The sequence below is a fragment of the Saccopteryx leptura genome, chromosome 1 (assembly GCF_036850995.1).
Source record: "Saccopteryx leptura isolate mSacLep1 chromosome 1, mSacLep1_pri_phased_curated, whole genome shotgun sequence".
NCBI lineage: Eukaryota > Metazoa > Chordata > Mammalia > Chiroptera > Emballonuridae > Saccopteryx > Saccopteryx leptura.
The window spans coordinates 219,531,054-219,550,947 of NC_089503.1; the positions used below are offsets into that span (position 1 = coordinate 219,531,054).

At 45.9% G+C, this 19,894-nt stretch overlaps 1 protein-coding gene across 2 annotated transcripts in view; it reads right to left on the reverse strand.

Moving 5' to 3' along the window:
* The window catches only part of GATB (glutamyl-tRNA amidotransferase subunit B), a 68,832-nt gene that overhangs the window by 33,226 nt on the left and 15,712 nt on the right, over window positions 1-19,894 (reverse strand). For both annotated transcript variants that reach the window (XM_066386520.1, XM_066386513.1), the window contains exons 3-5: window positions 10,943-11,056; window positions 8,452-8,650; window positions 7,913-8,035 (exon numbers count right to left, since the gene is read on the reverse strand). In XM_066386520.1, the coding sequence (XP_066242617.1) occupies window positions 7,913-8,035; window positions 8,452-8,650; window positions 10,943-11,056 (436 nt within the window). The remainder of the gene's footprint in view (window positions 1-7,912; window positions 8,036-8,451; window positions 8,651-10,942; window positions 11,057-19,894) is intronic.

Consider the following 19,894-nt stretch of genomic DNA (forward strand, 5'->3'; position numbering starts at 1 on the left):
AAGCATCTGAAGTGTGTGTGCATGCACCTGCATTTGTGTGCATTTGTGCACATGCAGAAAAGAGGAGAAATTCTGGATAAACCAGCTGGGGAAATCTCATTTCTTTGGTGCCAAACAGGAAAAAGAACACTGTTAAAATGGAGATTTACTCAGCAGCTTTCTTCTCAAGTTTTGTTTTGTTTTGTTTTCAAAGTGTTAGCACTGGGCTATCGGGAAGGCTGCAGAAATAACTATCTGATAACCCTACACAGTTTCCCACAGTGATTCCGGAAGATCTATAAGAGAGTCCTTGAGAATTGACAGCTCAAGGGCAAGAGCCATTAACTTGAGCATCTTTCCTCCTCTCCGTTCGGTAATGACCCCTGCCTTCCACAAACATGGCCCCGAGAACTTCCTGATTGCTGTGAGTACCTGCTGCAGCCCACAGAGCCCTGGTGAAGGAGCAAGGCTGTGGTGGGACTCGGAGGGAGCGCCACTGGCCTGGGAGGACCCTTTCTGACCCTGAAGGTCCCTTCAGGTTCAGAACAACACCCCCTAAGGGAGCAGGTGGTACGTGGAGAGGACTCAGGGGCTCTTATGGAGGACAGGGAGGCACAATCCCAAGACAAATAGGGAGGTGAAGAAACACTCAGCTTTTATACCATACAAAGTAAGGCTCAGATTCTCTGTTTTCCAATTTCATTTACAGTATTTAAATTAGGACAGGATAAGAAGACAAAATGCTGGATTTGTATTTTCCTAGGCAGGTATTTAAACTGAAAAATAACCAAAGTAAGTCTGATAGTCTGAATATAGAAATTCATCTTCTTATATTCCACAGCAAATGCATATTAAAATAATAAAATGGTAAAAATAAATCCCATGCCAAGAAAGGAGCCTGGGCACTGGTCCCTGCCGTTCCCCCGCTGCTGAGCTGAGGGGCCGGCTCCAGGCTCGAGACAGTGCCGGCTGCTGCTTGCCCGGCTCCCCACTCAGCCCCACGGGAAAGGGAAGGGCTCACCCTCTGTGAATGCAGCCCCACGCGGCCGACAGTCAGGGAGAAGGGGCCTTTCAGCTAGGAAATCACGTCTCTAGCCGACATCTCAACACTTTTACAGACCCTATAGCCCCATTTGGACAATTTGCGCTTACTTGAATCTCAAACAGTTCCAGCTATTCCTGACATCAACAGACTCTCAGTCTTGGAACCCTGAAGTCATCTTCTGCTTCTGTTTACTTTGTCCATTGTATCCAAACAGACAACTAGATCTTATCAGCTCTTCCCTCCAACTATCGCTCATACTTTCACTTCCTCTCCACAGACACTGCTGCCACCCTCGCCCGACTACTCAGAACTTCAAGCCCAGACCAGAGATTCTTGACTTTTACCACAGCAACCCCTCCTTGTCCAGTCACCCACAATGCGGCTCTGACTTCCACCCTGCCGCAATGTCGTTCTCAGCATTCCTGCTTGCTCAAGAACAAGGCCAGCTCCTAGTGGATCATCTCCTGTCCTCTGCGTAGTATTTAAGAGCCCTCATCTGGACCTGGTTGGCATGACCCATGTTTCTACGCATTCCATGAGAAAGCTCTCCGCCAACCAGTGGAGCCATCTCCATACGCGCCCCTATCTACTCTGCTGGCTCCCACGTGATCTCTCCGTCAGCGCTCCTGTCTCTTCTTTAACCTCTGCTCATTCTTCAGGGTCCCACTTAAGTGTGATCACCTTCTCCTCCTAAAAACGCTTATCAATAAGCTGGCCTCCACTGCTGGCTCTCTGAATTATTAGAATATACATAAGCAGCCTGACCAGGTAGTGGTGCAGTGGATAGAACGTCACACTGGGAGGCGGAGGACCCAGGTTCGAGATCTCGAGGTCGCCAGCTTGAGCGCATGCTCATCTGGTTTGAGCAAAGCTCACCAGCTTGGACCCAAGGTCGCTGGCTAGAGCAAGGAGTTACTCGGTCTGCTGTAGCCCCACGGTCAAGGCACATATGAGAAAGCAATCAATGAACAACTAAGGTGTCACAACAAAAAACTGATGATTGATGCTTCTCATCTCACTCCGTTCCTGTCTGTCTGTCCCTATCTATCCCCTCCCCTCTCTCTGTCTCTGAAGAAAAACAAATAAAAAGAATATACACAAGCAGTACCACAGAATTTAGCACATATCTACAGTCTATTCTGAATCAATCTTATCTTGACGACCAGAATGGCAGGCCTATGCAAAATGGGCCCGGATTTTAAATCCCCACCTGTCTTGCCTTCCCAAGAACATCACTCACTCAGCCATCTCATGTGTCAACACCGGTCATTCCTCTCCCGTCCTAAGCACAACTTCTGATATATACATATGCAATAGTATTTCTCATGAAAAACACAGAAAACGAACCCCTTGGATCCCATTCTCTCTCCATCGTTCATCTATCATTTCTCCACTTCCCTCTTCAGCAAATCCCAGCAAACAAGTTTTGTTTGGTGCACATACTATCTCCATGATGTCACCTTCCACGTACTTCTAAACCCACTTCAGTTCGAGAAATGCCTTGTCAAAGTTACCGACAACCTCCCACTGCCAAATCCAATGGACAAAAGACACATTCCATCGTCACCTACGGGATACTTCAGCAGCATGTGATATACCAACTAATCCTTCCTTCCTGAAACATCCTCCTCTCAGCTCCCATGACTTGATGCTCTCGTTTCCCTTCCACCTCCCCAGAACGCTCCATTTCCATTTCATTCGCTGGTGCTTTCTTTCCCATCCTAACTCAGGACTGTTGTCTCTACATACACTCTCACTGTGGGGGTGTATAGACTAAATACCATCTACTGCTGCTGACTCCCAAACTCATCTATCAGCCCAGACCTCTACTCCAACCTCCACACTGACCTCCAGTGTCTGCTTGACACCTCCACTTGGAGGTCTCATGGGTAATTCAATTTCTAAAACTAAATTCTGATTTGCCCCCTACCCCACCAAGCCATTTCTATCCTCACCTTTGCAATCTCAATAAATAGCACCACCACCTAGTTCCTCAGCCTTCCTTAAAGGCATCTTTGATTGCTTCCTGCCCGTCTTCCATACCAGCCTGTTAACAAATCCTGTTATTTTGAAAAACCATTTTGAATCTACCCATCTTGATCTTTCCATCTTCACTGATGCCAGCCCTGCCCACAAAAGCCTCATCTATTACAAAAGCTTCTTAACTGGTCTCCTTGCTTCCTCTTACCCTTCTGAAATCCACTTTCTACAAGGCAGCCAGACTCGTTTTTCTAAGTCATTACCCAGACTGAGTCATTCCGTGCTTACAAGCCCTTCAGTGGCTTCGCACTGCACTTGGGATAAAGCCCACTTTTGCCATTACCGGTCATCTGCCCTGGCCCACCTTTCCAGTCCTACTTGACGCCCCATGCTCCTGCTCCCTCCGCTTTCCCTGTGCTAACTCTGAGCATACCCTAAGCGTTGTTCTCACGCAGGGACTCTGCCTTAGCTTCTCCCTGGAATGCTCAACCCCCAGCTCTAGCCTGGGCGGGTCTGCAGCTGTTCTTCAGCTCTCAAATAAACGCCACCTCCTCTGAGAGGCCCTCACCTTCCAACGTTATTCTTTATCACAGCGCCCTATTTATGTCCTTAATGCACTTGTCACTGTATTTGTTTTGTTTGTCAATGAATTTTCCTCCCTCGTGAATATAAACTGAGCAGCGTGAATACGGCAGGAACAATCTCCCTTTCACTGCTGTGTGCAGAACCCAAAGCTGGGCCTGGCACATGGTGACTGTTCAATAAAGAATACCTTGCTGAACAAGCCAGAGCTCTGGTATTTTCCTGAGCAATGAGTAAGCAGGCTGGTGGCTGTCTCACAGTGGGTTCCTGGTAAATTCTAAAGTTCTGTCTGCGTAGGACTAATCTGCAGCTTGAATCATCTGAAAGGACCATTCAGCTCAAAGGAAAACTTCCAAGGTAAGCTGAGCTCCACTCAACCAAATCTCCATACCCGAGAGACAACTTCGCTGGAACTCCAGGAACCCTGAATGGGACCTCACTTGCTTTTAAGAACGAAACCATCTTCCATAATTTAGAACTCTAATTTGGAAATGGAATAAAAGCATGAATTGTAGCCTCTCCTGGAGAAGGCCACACCATACACACGTCGGAGAGGAATCATTTAGTTCCCTGCAGTGCTGAGAGAGAGTTCCTCCGCCTGGATCCAAACACAGTAACAAACATTAACAAAAGACATTCTATCCAGCGAAGACAAAATACCTTTTAAACAGATTAAGTTAAATTGCCTCAAGTGCGCAGCAGCCTTACCGTCAGGGTTACTGGCGGCATTCTGCAGCACTGAGGGAGGGCCCTCGTTCGCTCGTCACGGGAATGTTATCAAACTCAATTTCTACCTCCTAGAAGTAGAGATCTGTAACAGCAAAGCTACAGAACTACACCACTGAGCACAGTGATATGGTGCAGTTACGGATTTTTTTCTAAAGCACATTCACACATCGGAAATATAACATCAGGACAGAAAGCTGTTTCCATAAACAGCAGGGGCCCGAGGATTTAGTGAGATGCCTGTTAAGAGATCTCATTCTGATCAGTGAATACTCTGCAGAACCTAACAAGGTTTGACAAAGAGAAAAAGTGACCAAATTTTATCAAACATATTTCGCAAAGCGTATTCACCTAAAATGAGTGATGATTTGGCAAAAGCAATACTACTCACTATTGTTAAAAATACCTAAGTTAGAGAGCATGGGCTATTTTTCAGGAGCTGAAATAAGCTTTATACACATTATCTCATTCATTCCCTACCATCTAGTTTTAATGACAAAGCCACTTAGACACCCTGCAGGCCTTTAAACTTAACACAGTCCTGATTTTCTCCCACAAGAGCATCTTCTCCCAACCGCCCAGTCTCAGTGGACCATCCTGTGTCAGGGACACCATCTAGCTGCCTCCACTCTAGCTAAAGACTTGGGTGATTCTTTCCTCTTTGGTTTCTTCCTTTCCATACACAATTATTTGGGGATTCATTTTGTAAGTGTGGAAAGTGAGGCTCAGAGAAATCAAACCCTTTGCCCAGATTCCTACAGCCAGAAGTGGTAGGACAGGACTAGAACCCACCCCTGGGCCCTTGGCGCCATTAGCCCCATGGCACCCACGCTCTGCGCTGTCTTTCTGAGTTGTCACCTATGGCAGTTAGGACACCACCGTGGCTGCCACCAGGAGTTAGTGTGGGGCAGTGCTTAAAATAAGGTCTTTGCAGTCACACAGCAGGGCTCAAATCCTAGCTCAGCTGCTTCTTGTGAGCTATGGGCAAATAATGAAACCTCCTTAACTTCAGTTTCCTCACCTGTACAACAGGCACAATAACACCTCTCTCTCAGGAATGTCGTCAAGTTTAAACGAGATAAAAATTTAAAAAATGTTTAGAGAATCAAAATGAGCACATGCTAAATGATTAAACTGAATATTTATTACCATCAAAACATTTACGTCTTCACAGGTACATATTCAACTCAACAGACCACCTCGAGGATCTGAAACAGTGGCAGATGTCCACTGAGAAGAAGATGACTCGGAACCCGGGCTGAGCTGGTCTAGTCTACACTCATCAGTCAGACTATCAGGAACTCAATGAATCACAGCCCAGCGGAATTTAAGAGTCGTTCCCAAAGCACCCTGGGGCTCCACTGGTCCTCCCTGGAGTGGCCCTCAGTTCCCAGGCTGCGGTGGCCCCATGGTGGTGGGAGCCAAGGGGTCGGGGCTGAGGAAACGCTGACAGCACGATGAGCTGGACGCCCGCACACGCTAGGCAGACCTACCCTCCCCGCGGCACTCTGGAACCAGCACAGCCACTCCGCAGGCAAAGCTGTGGGTTTGTATTTAAAAGCAACAGAAAGTGTCACAACAAACACCATTTAATGAACCCGCTCAGCTGTCACTGAACTGATGCATTCTTGCCGTTATGGTTTATCTCCTGGCAAGGACCCAGATGGGGTCATTTCTCAGCTAACAGGTGGCCAGTTTATTATTCCACAGGGTTTAGTAGAAATCACAGTTATTTTGAAGAAGAATGGAATAATAAAAACTTTTTTTTTAAGCAATAGAGAATCAGCACTTAGTGTATAAACAGATAACCATTCAGCCTGCCCATATTTCATTTATGTTCTGTGGATAAAAAAGCAGCATGAGCCATAAATCTAAAATGGAGTTTTTCTACGCTAAAACAGAGCCTCATTTCTCTAAAGCAAACTTGTAGGCAGCTAACCTTTACGCTACTCACTCATGTGGCTAGCGTTTTTCTAGTCTTTAGCTTAAAGGAGACAGCAAATTGGCTAGTTCTGTCTTCAGATTAACTTGTACCAGGCCTCTGATGTAACAATTTGTTGCTTGTAAGATTTCCCATGTGGCAAATGTAGCATTACAGATTCAGAAGTCCTTTTGTAGCATAAAATACATTACATGACATAAAAAGGTTGGTAAATAGCATTACAAATTGGCAGGGAGATGGATAGTCATCAATGGCATTTACTGGTACCCACTGTGATCACTGGTGATGGCTGATTTTGTGTGTCAATTTGACTGGGCCACGGGGTGCACAGATTTTGGTTAAGTATTATTCTGGGTGTCTGTGAGGGTGTCTCTGGAAGAGATTAAATTTGAATCCATAGACTAATGCAGACTGCCTTCCCCACCATGGCTGGGAGTCATTCAATCCATGAAAGGCCTACACAGAACAAAAGGCACATTTGAAGGGGGATTCACTACTTCTGTATTTGAGCTGGGATATAGGTCTTTTCCTGCCTTTGGACTTGGGCTCAGACTGGAACTTGCACCATGGGCTCTCCTGGTTCCCAGGCCTTTGAACCTGAACCGGAACTATACTATCAGCTCTTCTGGAACTTTGTTCTCTTGCAAGAGCTCTCTCACGGCTTCCTGATCGCAGATCTGGTATTCAGCCCCCATAATCACATGTGCCAATTCCTTATAACAAACCTCATTCTATATAAATGTGCATGTATAACAGACACACATGCTATTGGTCTGTTTCTCTGGAGACTGCTCATACACCACTGTAGCGAGCGGTAGATGAACGGATTCTGTACATGCAGAATCTGTATCCTTTCTACATTGTCAGGGAATGCTTTGTGCGTGGCAGAACTTTTTAAAAAGCCCTGGGGATCAGAAAATAGGGAGAAAACCATGGAAGAGACTAGCTTCCAGGGACCTCCAGGCCAGCAAAGCAGCACTCAGAGCAAGCCACAGACTGAGCTGGGCCAACACGTGTAATCTTTACACCCAATGTGCAAATACTTAAAATGTAGTTTGTTTGGTTCCAAGGGTACATGTGGGTTTTTTTTTAAATTTTAATTTCCTCCTATATTTATACTGAGCTTAAGAGTTTATCTCAAAGATGACGTTTTATGAAACCATAACCTTGGCTTACAGTTTACATAATTTGGCTTCAGCTGTAATGTGGATGAAAATTCTATAAAAGAGGGACAAGAAAGAGACCCAAAAAAGCATCAACTGACAAGAAGTGCCACCCACCCAGTGACACAAACTGTGTTTGTACTCTGGACAAACAGTATCTTCTCTCTGAGAAAGACACAACTGTCAACCCTCACAACACTGTGATGCATGACGCCAGAGGAAATGTCTTCTCCTCTGTCCCCTAAATGCAAATTCTTGGGCTCAGTGCCTCTGCACTGCTGTTGCTGTTAGTGTGTTTACTTTGGTTAAGGGTTGGGAAAAGAATCCAAGGAAAATCCTAAGGAAAAAAAATCAGGAAGGCAAAAAGAAAAAAAAGACATAAATTGTAAACCGCTTCAATGTAGATGATGCAGAGGATGAAACTTAAGTGCAAGGAGACCTGGGAAGCAGAAAGGGAGAAGGTAAAGGAGGGGACACCGCTCATGTGGCTTCTACCTGCCATGTTGGCTTGGCTGGTCCCCAGGGCTTGAAGTATCAGCTGCAGCTCCCTGATGGCTGTCGCGGCCTCTTCTCCACAGGACAGGTCGGGCTCCAGGACCACTTCCAGAAGGCCGACTCCTACGGGACGGATGAAAGAATGAGAGGCAGATCAGCCTGACTGGAGGAGCTCTCCAAGCCGGTCAGCAGACAGGTCAGGCTGACGTCTTTGGAAACCTCTGCAGTACTGAAGGACGCCGAGTTGCTTCTCTCCTCCTCCTCACTTTGATTTTTAACTTTGGTTTATTTCTTTTAAAGTCTGCTTAAGACACCTAGCTGCTGAGTCTGTGACTCGGTGGCTACTCTGTCTGATTTTAAGTGTGAGTTGTTAGCCAGCCCAGCAGTAATCCCAGCTCTCTGACCAGCTATGCCAGGACCAGGGCTGACATCCTGGTCTCCATCTGCTAGGCTCCTGGGCCTGTGCCCTCCACTGCTTTGGGGACATTACGGGGGGAGGGAGGTTGAGAGGAAAAGGGACGGGAAACCCCTAAGCCCACCTGCTCTGTTCAGGTCGATGAGCGTCTCTGACCGCCGGTCATCGTGGAGGCTCTTGCCGCTGTCTTGCTCCAGCTGGATCTGCTTGACCCTCACCGTCTTGCTGATCACCTGCGTCTGCTGCTTCCCCACACAGAGACTGTAGGCCAGGCTGCCGTTCACCGCGATCGGGAGCCTCTGCTGGGTGATCTGGTAGCCTGCCTGCCACAGACACGGGTACAGTCACTGGCACATAGAGAAAAGCTGGGTCTGGTTTACTATTCCTTTTGATGTCACAAAACTATAGGCTTACTTAAAAACACAACATAACAAAACAAAACTAAAAAGGAAAAGGAGGAGAAGAAAAATTAGTTTGTGCCTTGTAGCTATAATTTAGCCTAGACTCTCCTGGCTTTCCCCTTTCCCTTCTCTGGATGTCCCCCTCCAAAATAATTATGCAATAAACACAAATCCTATCTTCCCTACTGAAGTACCATTCTGGGGAATAACAATAATCTCACTGTCAGCAGCCTCTAAGAAAATAATGTATTGTTTCCACTTAGCTCATTAGCCTAAACCTGCATCTCATTACTGGGCTCCTGACAGACCCACCTTATTGGGAAGTGCTGGCTAAGCAGTCTGCTCTCTACCCTCAGCACGGCTGACAGCAGATGCTAGTCCGTAGAAGCTTGTTTCGTTCCTGCTCTTTAAGCTAACCAACTGTGCCAGCTGCCCTCCCTGACCCAACTTTCCTTGTTCCTCTGGCCAGAAAATGCCAGGACACTCGCACTCAGCTAATGGCAAGCACGCAGAACTAAACTACTGACGGATGTTGCAAGGACTCCCTCATCTCCTTCCAAGTGGAGAGGAAGAATGACTTCAAATGCACACACGCATCAACACATGCTAGAGACAGCAGGTCAATACTAAGAAAGGAGCACCGAGAATAACAACCGAAGAGGCTGCAGGCTCACGGGGGTCCCTAACACTGTGTTCTCAGTACTGCACACCTCTTAATCCTCACAGCAATCCCAGGAGGAGGTGCAGGGTGCAGAGAGATCAGGGGCCTTGGCCAGTCACCAAGCCAGGAAGCATCAACGTCAGGACTCTGGATGCTCTGGTTCGAGAGTCTGTGCTCCAGGCCGCTAGGAGCTGCTTCTGAACCACCGGGCAGAGTTTCTGATTCTGCAGGTCTGGGCAGCATCTGAGAAGTTACATTTCTAACAGGTTCCCGGGAGATGCTGATGTGAGGGGCCCAGGAAACTACACTTTCAGAACCACTGCTTTAGGCCAACTCACTCTCTGCGTGAAAGCAGGAAGTCTCCATTTATAAAAATTAAACTCTGAGAAAGGCCACCAAGGAAAATACAGGATGCTCAGTTAAATTCAAATTTGAATAATTTGAATAAATTGTTTATTTGGATAAATAATGAGTACTTTTTTAGTGTAAGTATGCTCCATGTGATATTTGACAACACTAACTGTGGACTATCTAAGGTACCTGGGCCAGAAGGAACAGAAAGCCATGTTTAATCACAACAGCTCATTCTAGTCACCTATTATTAAATTTCCTGCCTTAACCAAACTGGTCATCACACCTAAAAGATGCAAAAAATGTGGTTCATCCTTTCCATACTATGGAAAAGAATTCGCTAAACAGCTGGCAGCCAGAGGGAAAAGCAGGAGTGGGGAATCCAGGCTGTGGTTGGACTTTTCATGTCAAGTGCCTCCTGCTCTCAGCCCCTAGCAAGCGCTCACCCCAGTCTCCACTTGAAGGAGAACGGGAAGCAATACCACCACTACTGTTTTCTAAATCCGAAGGAGGGCCGCATGTAGAAGCAGAGGCTCCGATCCAGTGAAACCTTATTTGGGGAAACCCATTCAACATTCGCTTTGGTTCTGTTCAGTTTTATTTAAAAAACTGGCTCCAGTTCACACTGGCTTCTCTGAAAGAAAAATACTAATTTTAAGGATAAGGCAGGTTAATGTTGGGTTTACTGCTCAGTCAATTACTACTGTTGGTCTAACTTCAGTTCATGTCTCTGCTTACTATCGTCCACTTACTCGCTCCTTGTGAGATGACAGAAATGCCTCTAGGGGTGACAGTCCTATTATTGGGAACTTCAACTTAAAAGAAGGAAGCTCTCACTATGTCTACGGAGCTGCAGGACACATTTGCCATTGCATCAGCCTCAGAGTTAGCTTTTGTCCTAACAGGCAATTAGCGCCAAACACCACGGCTGGGCTGAGTTTGGGAACACTGGCTTCTTCCACTCCCAGTTCAATTAGGAGCGAGCCACCAGAAGCATGAGGCTAAGCAAGGAGTCAGCAATCAGGACAACTGCTTCCAATCCAGTAAACATCGGGGGGCACCTGCCTTCATCAGGGCCAGCAGCACTTCCCGCTGAGACAGACAGAGCTCAGGCGGAAAACATGAGAGGCACAGCCCTGCCCCCGGCCTCGAGTCCCCCAGCTCCGAGACCTCAGGGAGGGCGGATCACAAAGCATACTTACGGGGAGGTCTGCATAGAAGTAGTGCTTCCTGTCAAACAAGGACTTCTTGTTTATGTGGCAGTTCAGCGCCAGGCCTGTCATCACGGCCGCCTCCACACACCTCCTGTTGAGAACCTACGGAAACATGACACAGCTCCTCTCAGATCTAGTCTGAATGAGTGCGTCCCATCCACTGCCATCCACTCCGGACATGCAACCCAGCCCTTCCACAGGCCTGCTCTCTGGCTCTTTGTGAGGGCAGCCCCAGTTCATAGCCAACTCGACTGGTTGGAAACCGGGAAAACTTTATATATAACAGAAAATACATACGGTCGTGGGTACCACGGGGTGATTAAGCCACCTCAGACATCATTTCCCCCAATACCTGGCATCAAAGCTAAAGGTGGGGGGTCCCCGGAAAAGCTCAGGAGAGTGGTTACTACATGGAATAGGTTTAGTCTCACTCCCTCCACAAGCAGAATGAGGGGTGGTCAGAACTCATGAGGCACTGATTCCTGGGAGGAGGAACCGAGAGGCAGCTCACCAAGCCACCTCGGTGAGGCTAGAAAACACTGTGACAGAGAAAGAACAAACTTCTGGAAACTCAAGGGCCAAAGCTGTTTCCTCAAGGGCTAGGAAATGTGGCACACCTGCCCCCCTGCCATCAGGGCAGGCCTGGCCAGCTCTCCACAGGCGGAGTCTGAGTGTGCCCTGCGCCCGGACCCTCCCTGAGTTGCCGGTCCCTCCAGGGGCTCTGGGAGCTCAGTGCCTTCTGGACCACCAGCACCAGCACCACCGGCTGTGATAGCCAAGAAATGGCTAGCAAACTTACCAGCACAAAAGGATATGAACAGCTTTTAAGAGCTTTGGAAGAGAGCCTGGCCAGGCAGTGGCTCAGTGCATAGAGCATTTGGCCTGGGAGGCAGAGGACCCAGGTTTGAAACCCTGAAGTCACCGGCGTGAGCACGGGTTCATAAGCTTGAGGGCAGGATCATAGACATGACCTCATGGTCTCTGGCTTGAGCCCAAGGTCGCTGGCTGGAGCAAGGGGTCACTTGGTCTGCTGTAGCCCCCCGGTCAAGGCACATATGAGAAAGCAGTCAATGAACAACTAAGGAGCCACAATGAAGAATTGATGCTTCTCATCTCTCTCCCTTCCTATCTGTTTATCCCTCTCTCTCTGGCTCTGTCTCTCTTGCTAAAAAAAAAAAAACAAAAACAACAAAAAACTTTGGAGGAGGGAGGGTTGCAATGAGACAGACATAAGGAGAAAGAGCATCAAGCTCTGGAGTCAGGTCTGGAGCCCAGCTGTGCTATGTGACTGTGCATCTGTGTGACTAGAAGCTCAGTCTCCTATCTCTGAAACAGGGATTTAACATTACCTCGTGGGGTGGGTAGACAAACAGCCAGAACACCTAGTCTCCAGTAGGAATTCAATAAATAGTTCACTTTCCCCATTGTACTGTGGGGAAATTTTAAAGGACACTGTGCTTACTGATGAAATGTTTCTATTTTTATTAGAATATTTATCATGTGCTTTAGTATATTTAGTACACTATTATTGTATACATGGCTTCTTAGTTAAGCATTTTCGCATCCAGCCTCACAGCAATTTGGTCAAGAAGGAATTTATATTATTGCAATATTTCAGAAAAAGACAAAGATCCAGAGATACTAATCACAGAGCTGGCAAATGGTAAAGGTAGCTCTAAAGTGCACCCATGCCTTGCCCAGAGGGTGACAAACAGGATCTCTGCATCTTGGGGGACCGGCTCTCCAGGCTGAGACAGTGAGGGAGGCACCCCAACACTGGCTGAACCTGTTGCTCAAACCCAGATTTGAAAAACAAATCTGTACAAGATGTAAGAGACATTTCTACTTCTGCAATACACAGCCCCCCAAAGGTAATCCAAATAGCCGATCTTCCTCCTGGTAACATCACACTCCTTTTTTTTTTTTTCTTTTGAAGCCAGGTTCCAAAATGGAGCCAGCATCTATTAGGAGGTCTTCATTCTAGGCCGAGTCAGATTGTCAGCTCTGCAGTAATAATGATTTTCATGAAAAGATGTGTGGGCGTGGGGAACAGGATGCTCTAATTATTGATGTTTTCACTTGCTGTTTGGCATTTTACTGAAGAGTTGTTACTTTAATACAAATATGGCTGATGGAGCCTGCGGCCAAGCTCAGGCCTCCTGATTCGGGTCAAGGCACACAAGACTGTGAAGCCCGTACCCCTGCCTCAGGCCCCTCTTTTCCTGTGCTGGGCCCCCGTGTGGGCTCACTTGTAAACTGCCCGACTCGCTGGTACACACTAGTTCTTGCGTTATCATTCCCTCTAGTTTCCTAACCACTGCTTCCTCCTAGGAAAGAAGAAGCCCCAGGTCTGTTTTGCTCGCTTATTTCTAAGCATGCACTGATATTCAACTTGCTGTGCCGGGCAGGCACTACGAGGAGAGCACATTTGTGGGCGATCACAGACGCTCACTGTGCTTATGTACAAATAAGTACACAGGAACATGATAAACCATGAATTTCCAAATAATAAGAATGCAGTAAAACACACAAAACATTATAGCGGTACTGAATATACTTTAATTTGTTTTTGATGATTTAGAAGGCTTGAAGTACTTTAGGGTCAGAATTATAAGCATCAATCACCACACTACAGTTGCACAGAGGGGCTAGTAAACAGAGTGCCAGTTAAAAGAATGCCAAGAAACAAGAATTTATTATGATCTTAGTCAAGCTGCTTATGACAGATGGAGGTCTAGGTCAGCATGTTCTGATGAAAGGATGCAGAATTGGGAAATTAACTTGGGCTGTCTTTATTCTAAAAGATCTCTTAAATGTCTAAAAAGTACTAGACTTCGAGGATACAGAAGTAAATAGGACTCTATCACTGGCTTTAATAAATCTACACGGGGGACACGAACCTGCCAGCATCTCCAACATCCATCTTGAGTTCATCTTCCATACTAGGATAACCTGCTAAGAATGCGAATCTTCAGCATTCTGTTGTCTAAAGTCACTCAACAGCCCCCAATGCCCACGTGGTAAAGGCCAGGCTCATCCATGATCCAGCTCTTCAATGAGCCTGCATCTTCAATTTCATCTCCAATCACCCCCCCACACACATGATCCAGTTTTCCTGTACAAACCATGCTGACCTGCTGACTCCCCTATTCTTATTCCGCTCAAAATCTCCTGAGATGTCGCCAAATCTGTGCAACTCTCCTTACCGTTCTTCCCAGGCACCACTCTGACCTTCTATGCGCTTCCATCTGTGTGTGCACCCCAGTGTACGGAATTGTTTACATATATTTCCATTACACTAAGTTTCATGAGGATGGGAACTGTCTGTTCATCCCTGTCTCCCTGGAGCCTAATACAGAACTAAAAAATAGTGGTGTTCAATTAATATGTGTTAAGCTCCAGTGAGAAGGGAGGTGATGGATATCAAGGGAAGGTTTCAGAGAGGCAGCGATGCCTGAATCTCCTCTAAGGTTATTACCTGCCACCTGCTTGCTTCAAACTTGTTTCTGGAAGTGCCCCAAAGCGACAACCAATCATGTATATGATGTGATTAAAGAGGTGACGTGAAAACTCGAAAGACTAACTTGTCCTGAAGAAAGCATGGTCCAGAATTTTCTTTGCAAGTAACATAATGTGACCACAAAGGATTCCAGGGTTAACCACACAGCTTCCAGGTGGGAGGAAAGTAGTGACCATTGGCACTCACTCAGCACCTTTCTCAACCCTGCCTGAGGACACTTCGCTTCAGCTTTGGGAACAAGTATTTATTATGCACTGCCTTGTGTCAGCAGGTGTGTTATGCACATCACATACATTTACTATTTAATCCTCGAAGCAATTCTGAGGCAGACACTACTATGATCCTCATCTTATAGCTAATGTTGGGAATCACAAAGATTAAGTCATTTGGCCAAGGTGACACTTATAACAAGAGGCAGAGCCAGGAAGTCAGACCCCCAGAACCCAGGCTCTCCACTGCTACGCTCCACCCTAGATCTTCAAAGAATAGATTGATGGTGTTAGCTATCAAGACCCATACCACCTGGTTATAACTCCAGAGCAGCAACTCAAAGCAAACTCCACTGCAGAAAATTTAAGGTGCATATTGTTTCTAACATTTTCTTCTTGCCAGTTTCTATCTCTACAGGTTTGTTTTCAGATGGTGAGACCCTCGAGGGCAAAGCTGTTCTTTTGACTTTGTAGCTCACTCTATGGACTCTGGCACATGGAGGGTTAATATTGAGTGGACCTACAGGCTTTCTCCTTTGGTAAGGGATATTTTACTGAAACCCCTAGACACAAGCACCCATGAAATGATTTATCAAATAAGTAATTAGACTAATTCTTTTAACTGGAAGATAAGGAAGGTATGATAATTAAGGGCAGGATATGGGATAGTCAATAAAAGTCATGACTAGCAGAGAGCAACAGGGCATACACAGCCAGGAAAAGGACATGGGCTGAGAGGGGAATGGCGAATGGTTTTCAAGAAGAGTCACTTGTTTGGCTTGTTTGTAAAACACAAGCAGTGCTGCAACCATAGGTGTTTGGGACCGAAAATTTGCCTGGAGCACAAGGCAGCAAAAACAGCCCAGAAAAATGCAAAAGACCTCCTAGCACACTTTGTAACCCCAATTTAAGAAAGTCTTCTAGTTTTAAGATTTATTTAGCCTAACCAAACAAACACATCTTGATCTCTAAGGACAATGGATCATTTAATGACAACTCCCAATACACACCCCCCATCACCAAGTTCTACACATCTACTTTCTTAGTGTATCTTATTTCCCTCTTCCCAAACCCCCTCATTTATTCAGACCTCCATTCAAACTTCACCCCTCCAACCACACCTTCTGCCACAACGACCAGGCCAGGCTTCTCTGCCTCCACTCTGAGGCCTCTGACTTCTCCGCACTCACTTAAGAGGGACCTTTCTAAAAGATAAATCTGTTCGGGCAACTCCCCTGCCTGAGATCCTCCTTCTGCGCTACTCAGCGCCCAAAGGGTAACGTCCACGTGCTTGGTGGCATCTTCACTGCCTGTGGGGATTTAGCCCCTGACTACCCTTCTAGCTTCTTCCTCCTCCACTGCCCCAACCCAGCAGAGTCCCATGCAACCACACATGTGACACGCTTTTGTACAAACTGTTGCTTCTGCTGGAAGTGCCCTTCTTCCTCACGCTCTCCATCCAGATCACAGTCCCCAGCACGACTCCTGGATGTCCCTCCACTACCCCAGGCTGGCCCCTCTCGGCCCCCGTGCACTCCGCTGACTGAGCTCCCTGACGGCAGTGAATCCCTCTGTTCTCTTCTTCTTTTCTCCATTATCTATGGGCAATCCCAAGCAAACATTAATCTAGGAGGCAATGAATAATTTAACATTCCCTTTATCAACACCCATAAGCTATGAAATAAAAGTAAAATTGTTCTATAAAATATATGTGTCAGGAAAAAGAAACCACTCTTAGTATGTAAAATCTATAACACATTTAATGCCTAGACGTCACACAGGTGACGGAAGAGCTGAGACAGCAGAGGGCACAGGGAGTCAACTTAGGCGTGGGTCCACTGCAGGAAGCCACTCCTACCGCAGGGCAGGGCCAGAGGGAGCAGAGGTACCACCCCCGGGGCAGGAGGCACGCAGAGGATGCTGGACATGTGCGCACCTGTCTCCTAGTACCCTCCGCTACCAGAGATGCTGTCGGAGGAGGAGAGGGAAGGAGAAATACCCTGAGGCTTCTTCCCCACCCTCACCAGTCTTTCATCAGAGCCCACAGTTGGCCTCACCAGTCAGAAGCCAGGTGGCTGGGGCGCTAGGCACTATAGCCTTTGGGGAGCAGCCCCCCATTACTCAAAGGAGCAAGGGAATGGTGAAGTATGCATGTGAGGACATGTGGACCATGACCATGCAGCAAATACATACATGTTTATATCCACTGCTGTACTTTTCTTCTGACAAATAGTTAATTAATAAACATTGCCACTCTCAAATCTGTCCAATCAATATAAAACTAAACATTATGTAGACTCCTTTCTCACAGACTGGGAGCCAAGAATAATAAGTGCTACTAATTTATAAGGAGCATTTGTGATAACAATTTGGGTTGGACTGAACTCTAAGTCTACATTAACTATCAGGAAAGGATTTGCTAAGCAAGTGAACAGAATGAAGAAGGCTGCGTATTTTAAGTCAATAAAAGATTCCCTAGGATTTCAGCACATTTATGTCAACTTCTACTAATTACAAATAAATCTGTTCACTAAAGTCAGTCTCTGGGACCTATAGCAGGAAATATTTTGTGATGTACCACAAAGGAATAAAACTGTATGTCTTTCAAAATAGTCTGTAATTCACACCATTTCTCTCCCCTTCCTACTTTACCCTGAACTGGTGAGTTTACAACACTGTGATCCCCAGAATCTGTCTAACTGGTATCAGAACCTCCTTGCAAAGCAGAGGCAATGTGTCAAGGCTAGACTGGTCACCGAAACCCAGTTAGCAATCCCTCTGGAGCATTCAAGCAAAGACTGAAAGGTGATGCTTTACAAAAGGCAATTATTCTGTGAACTGAAAGCCAGCTATAACAAATCTGATGACTGAGATATAGCATGGTAAATGCTTTAATTTATGAAGAGATAGTTACTAAGATTTATCACGTAAAAATAAGGCAGTACAACAGGTCTCTATCTTACTGCTAACCAAAAATCTGTCTCAAAACATGAACTCCCTGTGATTCATATTCAGAGCAAGAGCTGCCACACAGATCCATTCTCACTGTGGAATAGAAAATGTTCCCCGTCTCCTCACCCCCCTTCCCTTCTCACCACTGAGCTCTTTCATCATCAACCAAAACAAATACAAACACTTTTGAGCTATGATAATCAAGCTTGCTAAAAATGGTCAGTTACGGTAATTTTTTTAAAGTGGAATTTTACCATCAAAAGTTACCAGTTGTATGCAGATATTAAATATTTATATAGATGCACCCACATAAATATGTATGTTCTTTATGCCTACACATGGGCATTGCCTAGGGAAAAGGAGGAAATGCTACTTTTCTCTTTTGCTTACCTGCCTTTTTCACAATGGAAAAAAAATAAATATCCATTTCACAGAAAAAGAGCAAGAGGAACGTCAGCGCCCTTGGGCTCCAATGCTCCTCTCCACGCCCAGCCCTCCTGCACCAATTCCACTCCCCAGGCCGGTGAGGATCAAGGGCAAGGACACGTTCTTGGTCCAAAGTGTCAGAGGCCCCTTCTTCTCATTTCAAATTCCCTTCTCCTCCTGCCTCCACCTACCTGGTGGGCACTGGAGTGACCTCTCTGCTTTTCCGTGGACCACAAAATACCAAGATTTGACATTCACCTCTGGATTGCAGGAGAAAGGAAAGGCCCTAGGCCTTGGCAGCTTTAGGCCTGCCTCTGTCCTGGGTAAAGAGTTCTCACATGCCCCAGCCTCCTGTGTTCCTCCTGTGTTTGGGCTTCCCTCTTGGGTTGGAGGCCAACGGCCCAACTCCTATAGTGTTGAGTGATTTCAGGCAACAGAATGCTGTCAGATTCGCATTCTTAGCAGGTTATCCTAGTATGGAAGATGAACTCAAGATGGAGATTGGAGATGCTGGCAGGTTCATGTCCCCCGTGCAGATTTATTAAAGCCAGTGACAGAGTCCTATTTACTTCTGTATCCTTGAAGCCTAGTACTTTTTAGTACTAGGAGCCTCATACTTGTCCAGTTAGCCAAGTTAGATAGGGGAGTCTGAGAGTTGTTGGTAGCCGGTAAAAGAAACAAGACTGGGTGTGAAGGTAACTGGTCTCTACTCCCTTTTCCCACAACATTCCCAACAGTTACCAATTTGGTATTACTCATTGGCGATTAACTCGATCTCCAAGAGGACCTCTAATAACTGACAAACTGGGGCAAAACTGAGTCAGAAAGACCTGAGTCGAAATCTCATCTCTACTACTTATTAGCTGTGTGACCTAGCACAAATTACCTAACCTCTCTCGGTCTCAGTTTCCTTATCTGTTAGGTAAAAAGCATTTGTTTCTCAGGATTGTTCTGTAAATTAAAAAAAAATTACTCAACAGATGGTACACATTTAGTGAATACTAGTTTCAGAATGAAAGTGTTATTAAATGCAAACTGCCCATCTCAACTGAAGCTCTCACTAGCTAGCTTCTCTAGGAGGCGAGGGAAGCTAACGTGGAAAGGTCTGAACAGCTCCACAGGCCCATCCGTCCAGATTTACAACCCAGAGTAAGGCACAACAGGTGCTGAAATGATGTATTATGTCAACACAATATTTCTCCACTAAATGATAACCAACACCTTTTGTGATAATTAGTGTGTTATCTCAGTGAAACAGAGATCATATTTCTTAATGTCTCAGGAAGTTTATATTACTGCATGTTCTGTTCTATAGGGAAGCAAAACGCTCCTGGATAACACTGTATGCTTGCCTGGGGCTGAGAAAAGGTCCCATTCTCAAGCAAAAAATAAAATACTTCTAACAAGTTGACAGAAACTAATAAATTGCACCAATTTTCATCCCATCTCCCTGTTGTCCACCACACATCTATGACTTCCTGTCTTATAAGACAGCAGCTACTTTTGACATTCAAAGAGATCGCTTGTGGAGAAGAGATGGATGGAGGCATGAAGTACACATGGGAATCAAGTTTTTAGAAAAATCATTGTCCTTTTGCATACCTTTTGAATAAAACTTTGGGATGAGGCCAGGATCTTTAACAGAGAAAAATTCCCCCTCCTTTAACTCTGAATATTTGTCTTTCTCTTGCTTATAGCTTTTAAGAAAAATATACTAATATTAAAAAGGCTCACCCATACACATCCATTCATTTTAGCCTGCCCCCATACTTAAACTGCCAAGTGTTTTCTAACCTACCCTAAAATCCACTCATCAGGCTCTACTCCTAGATT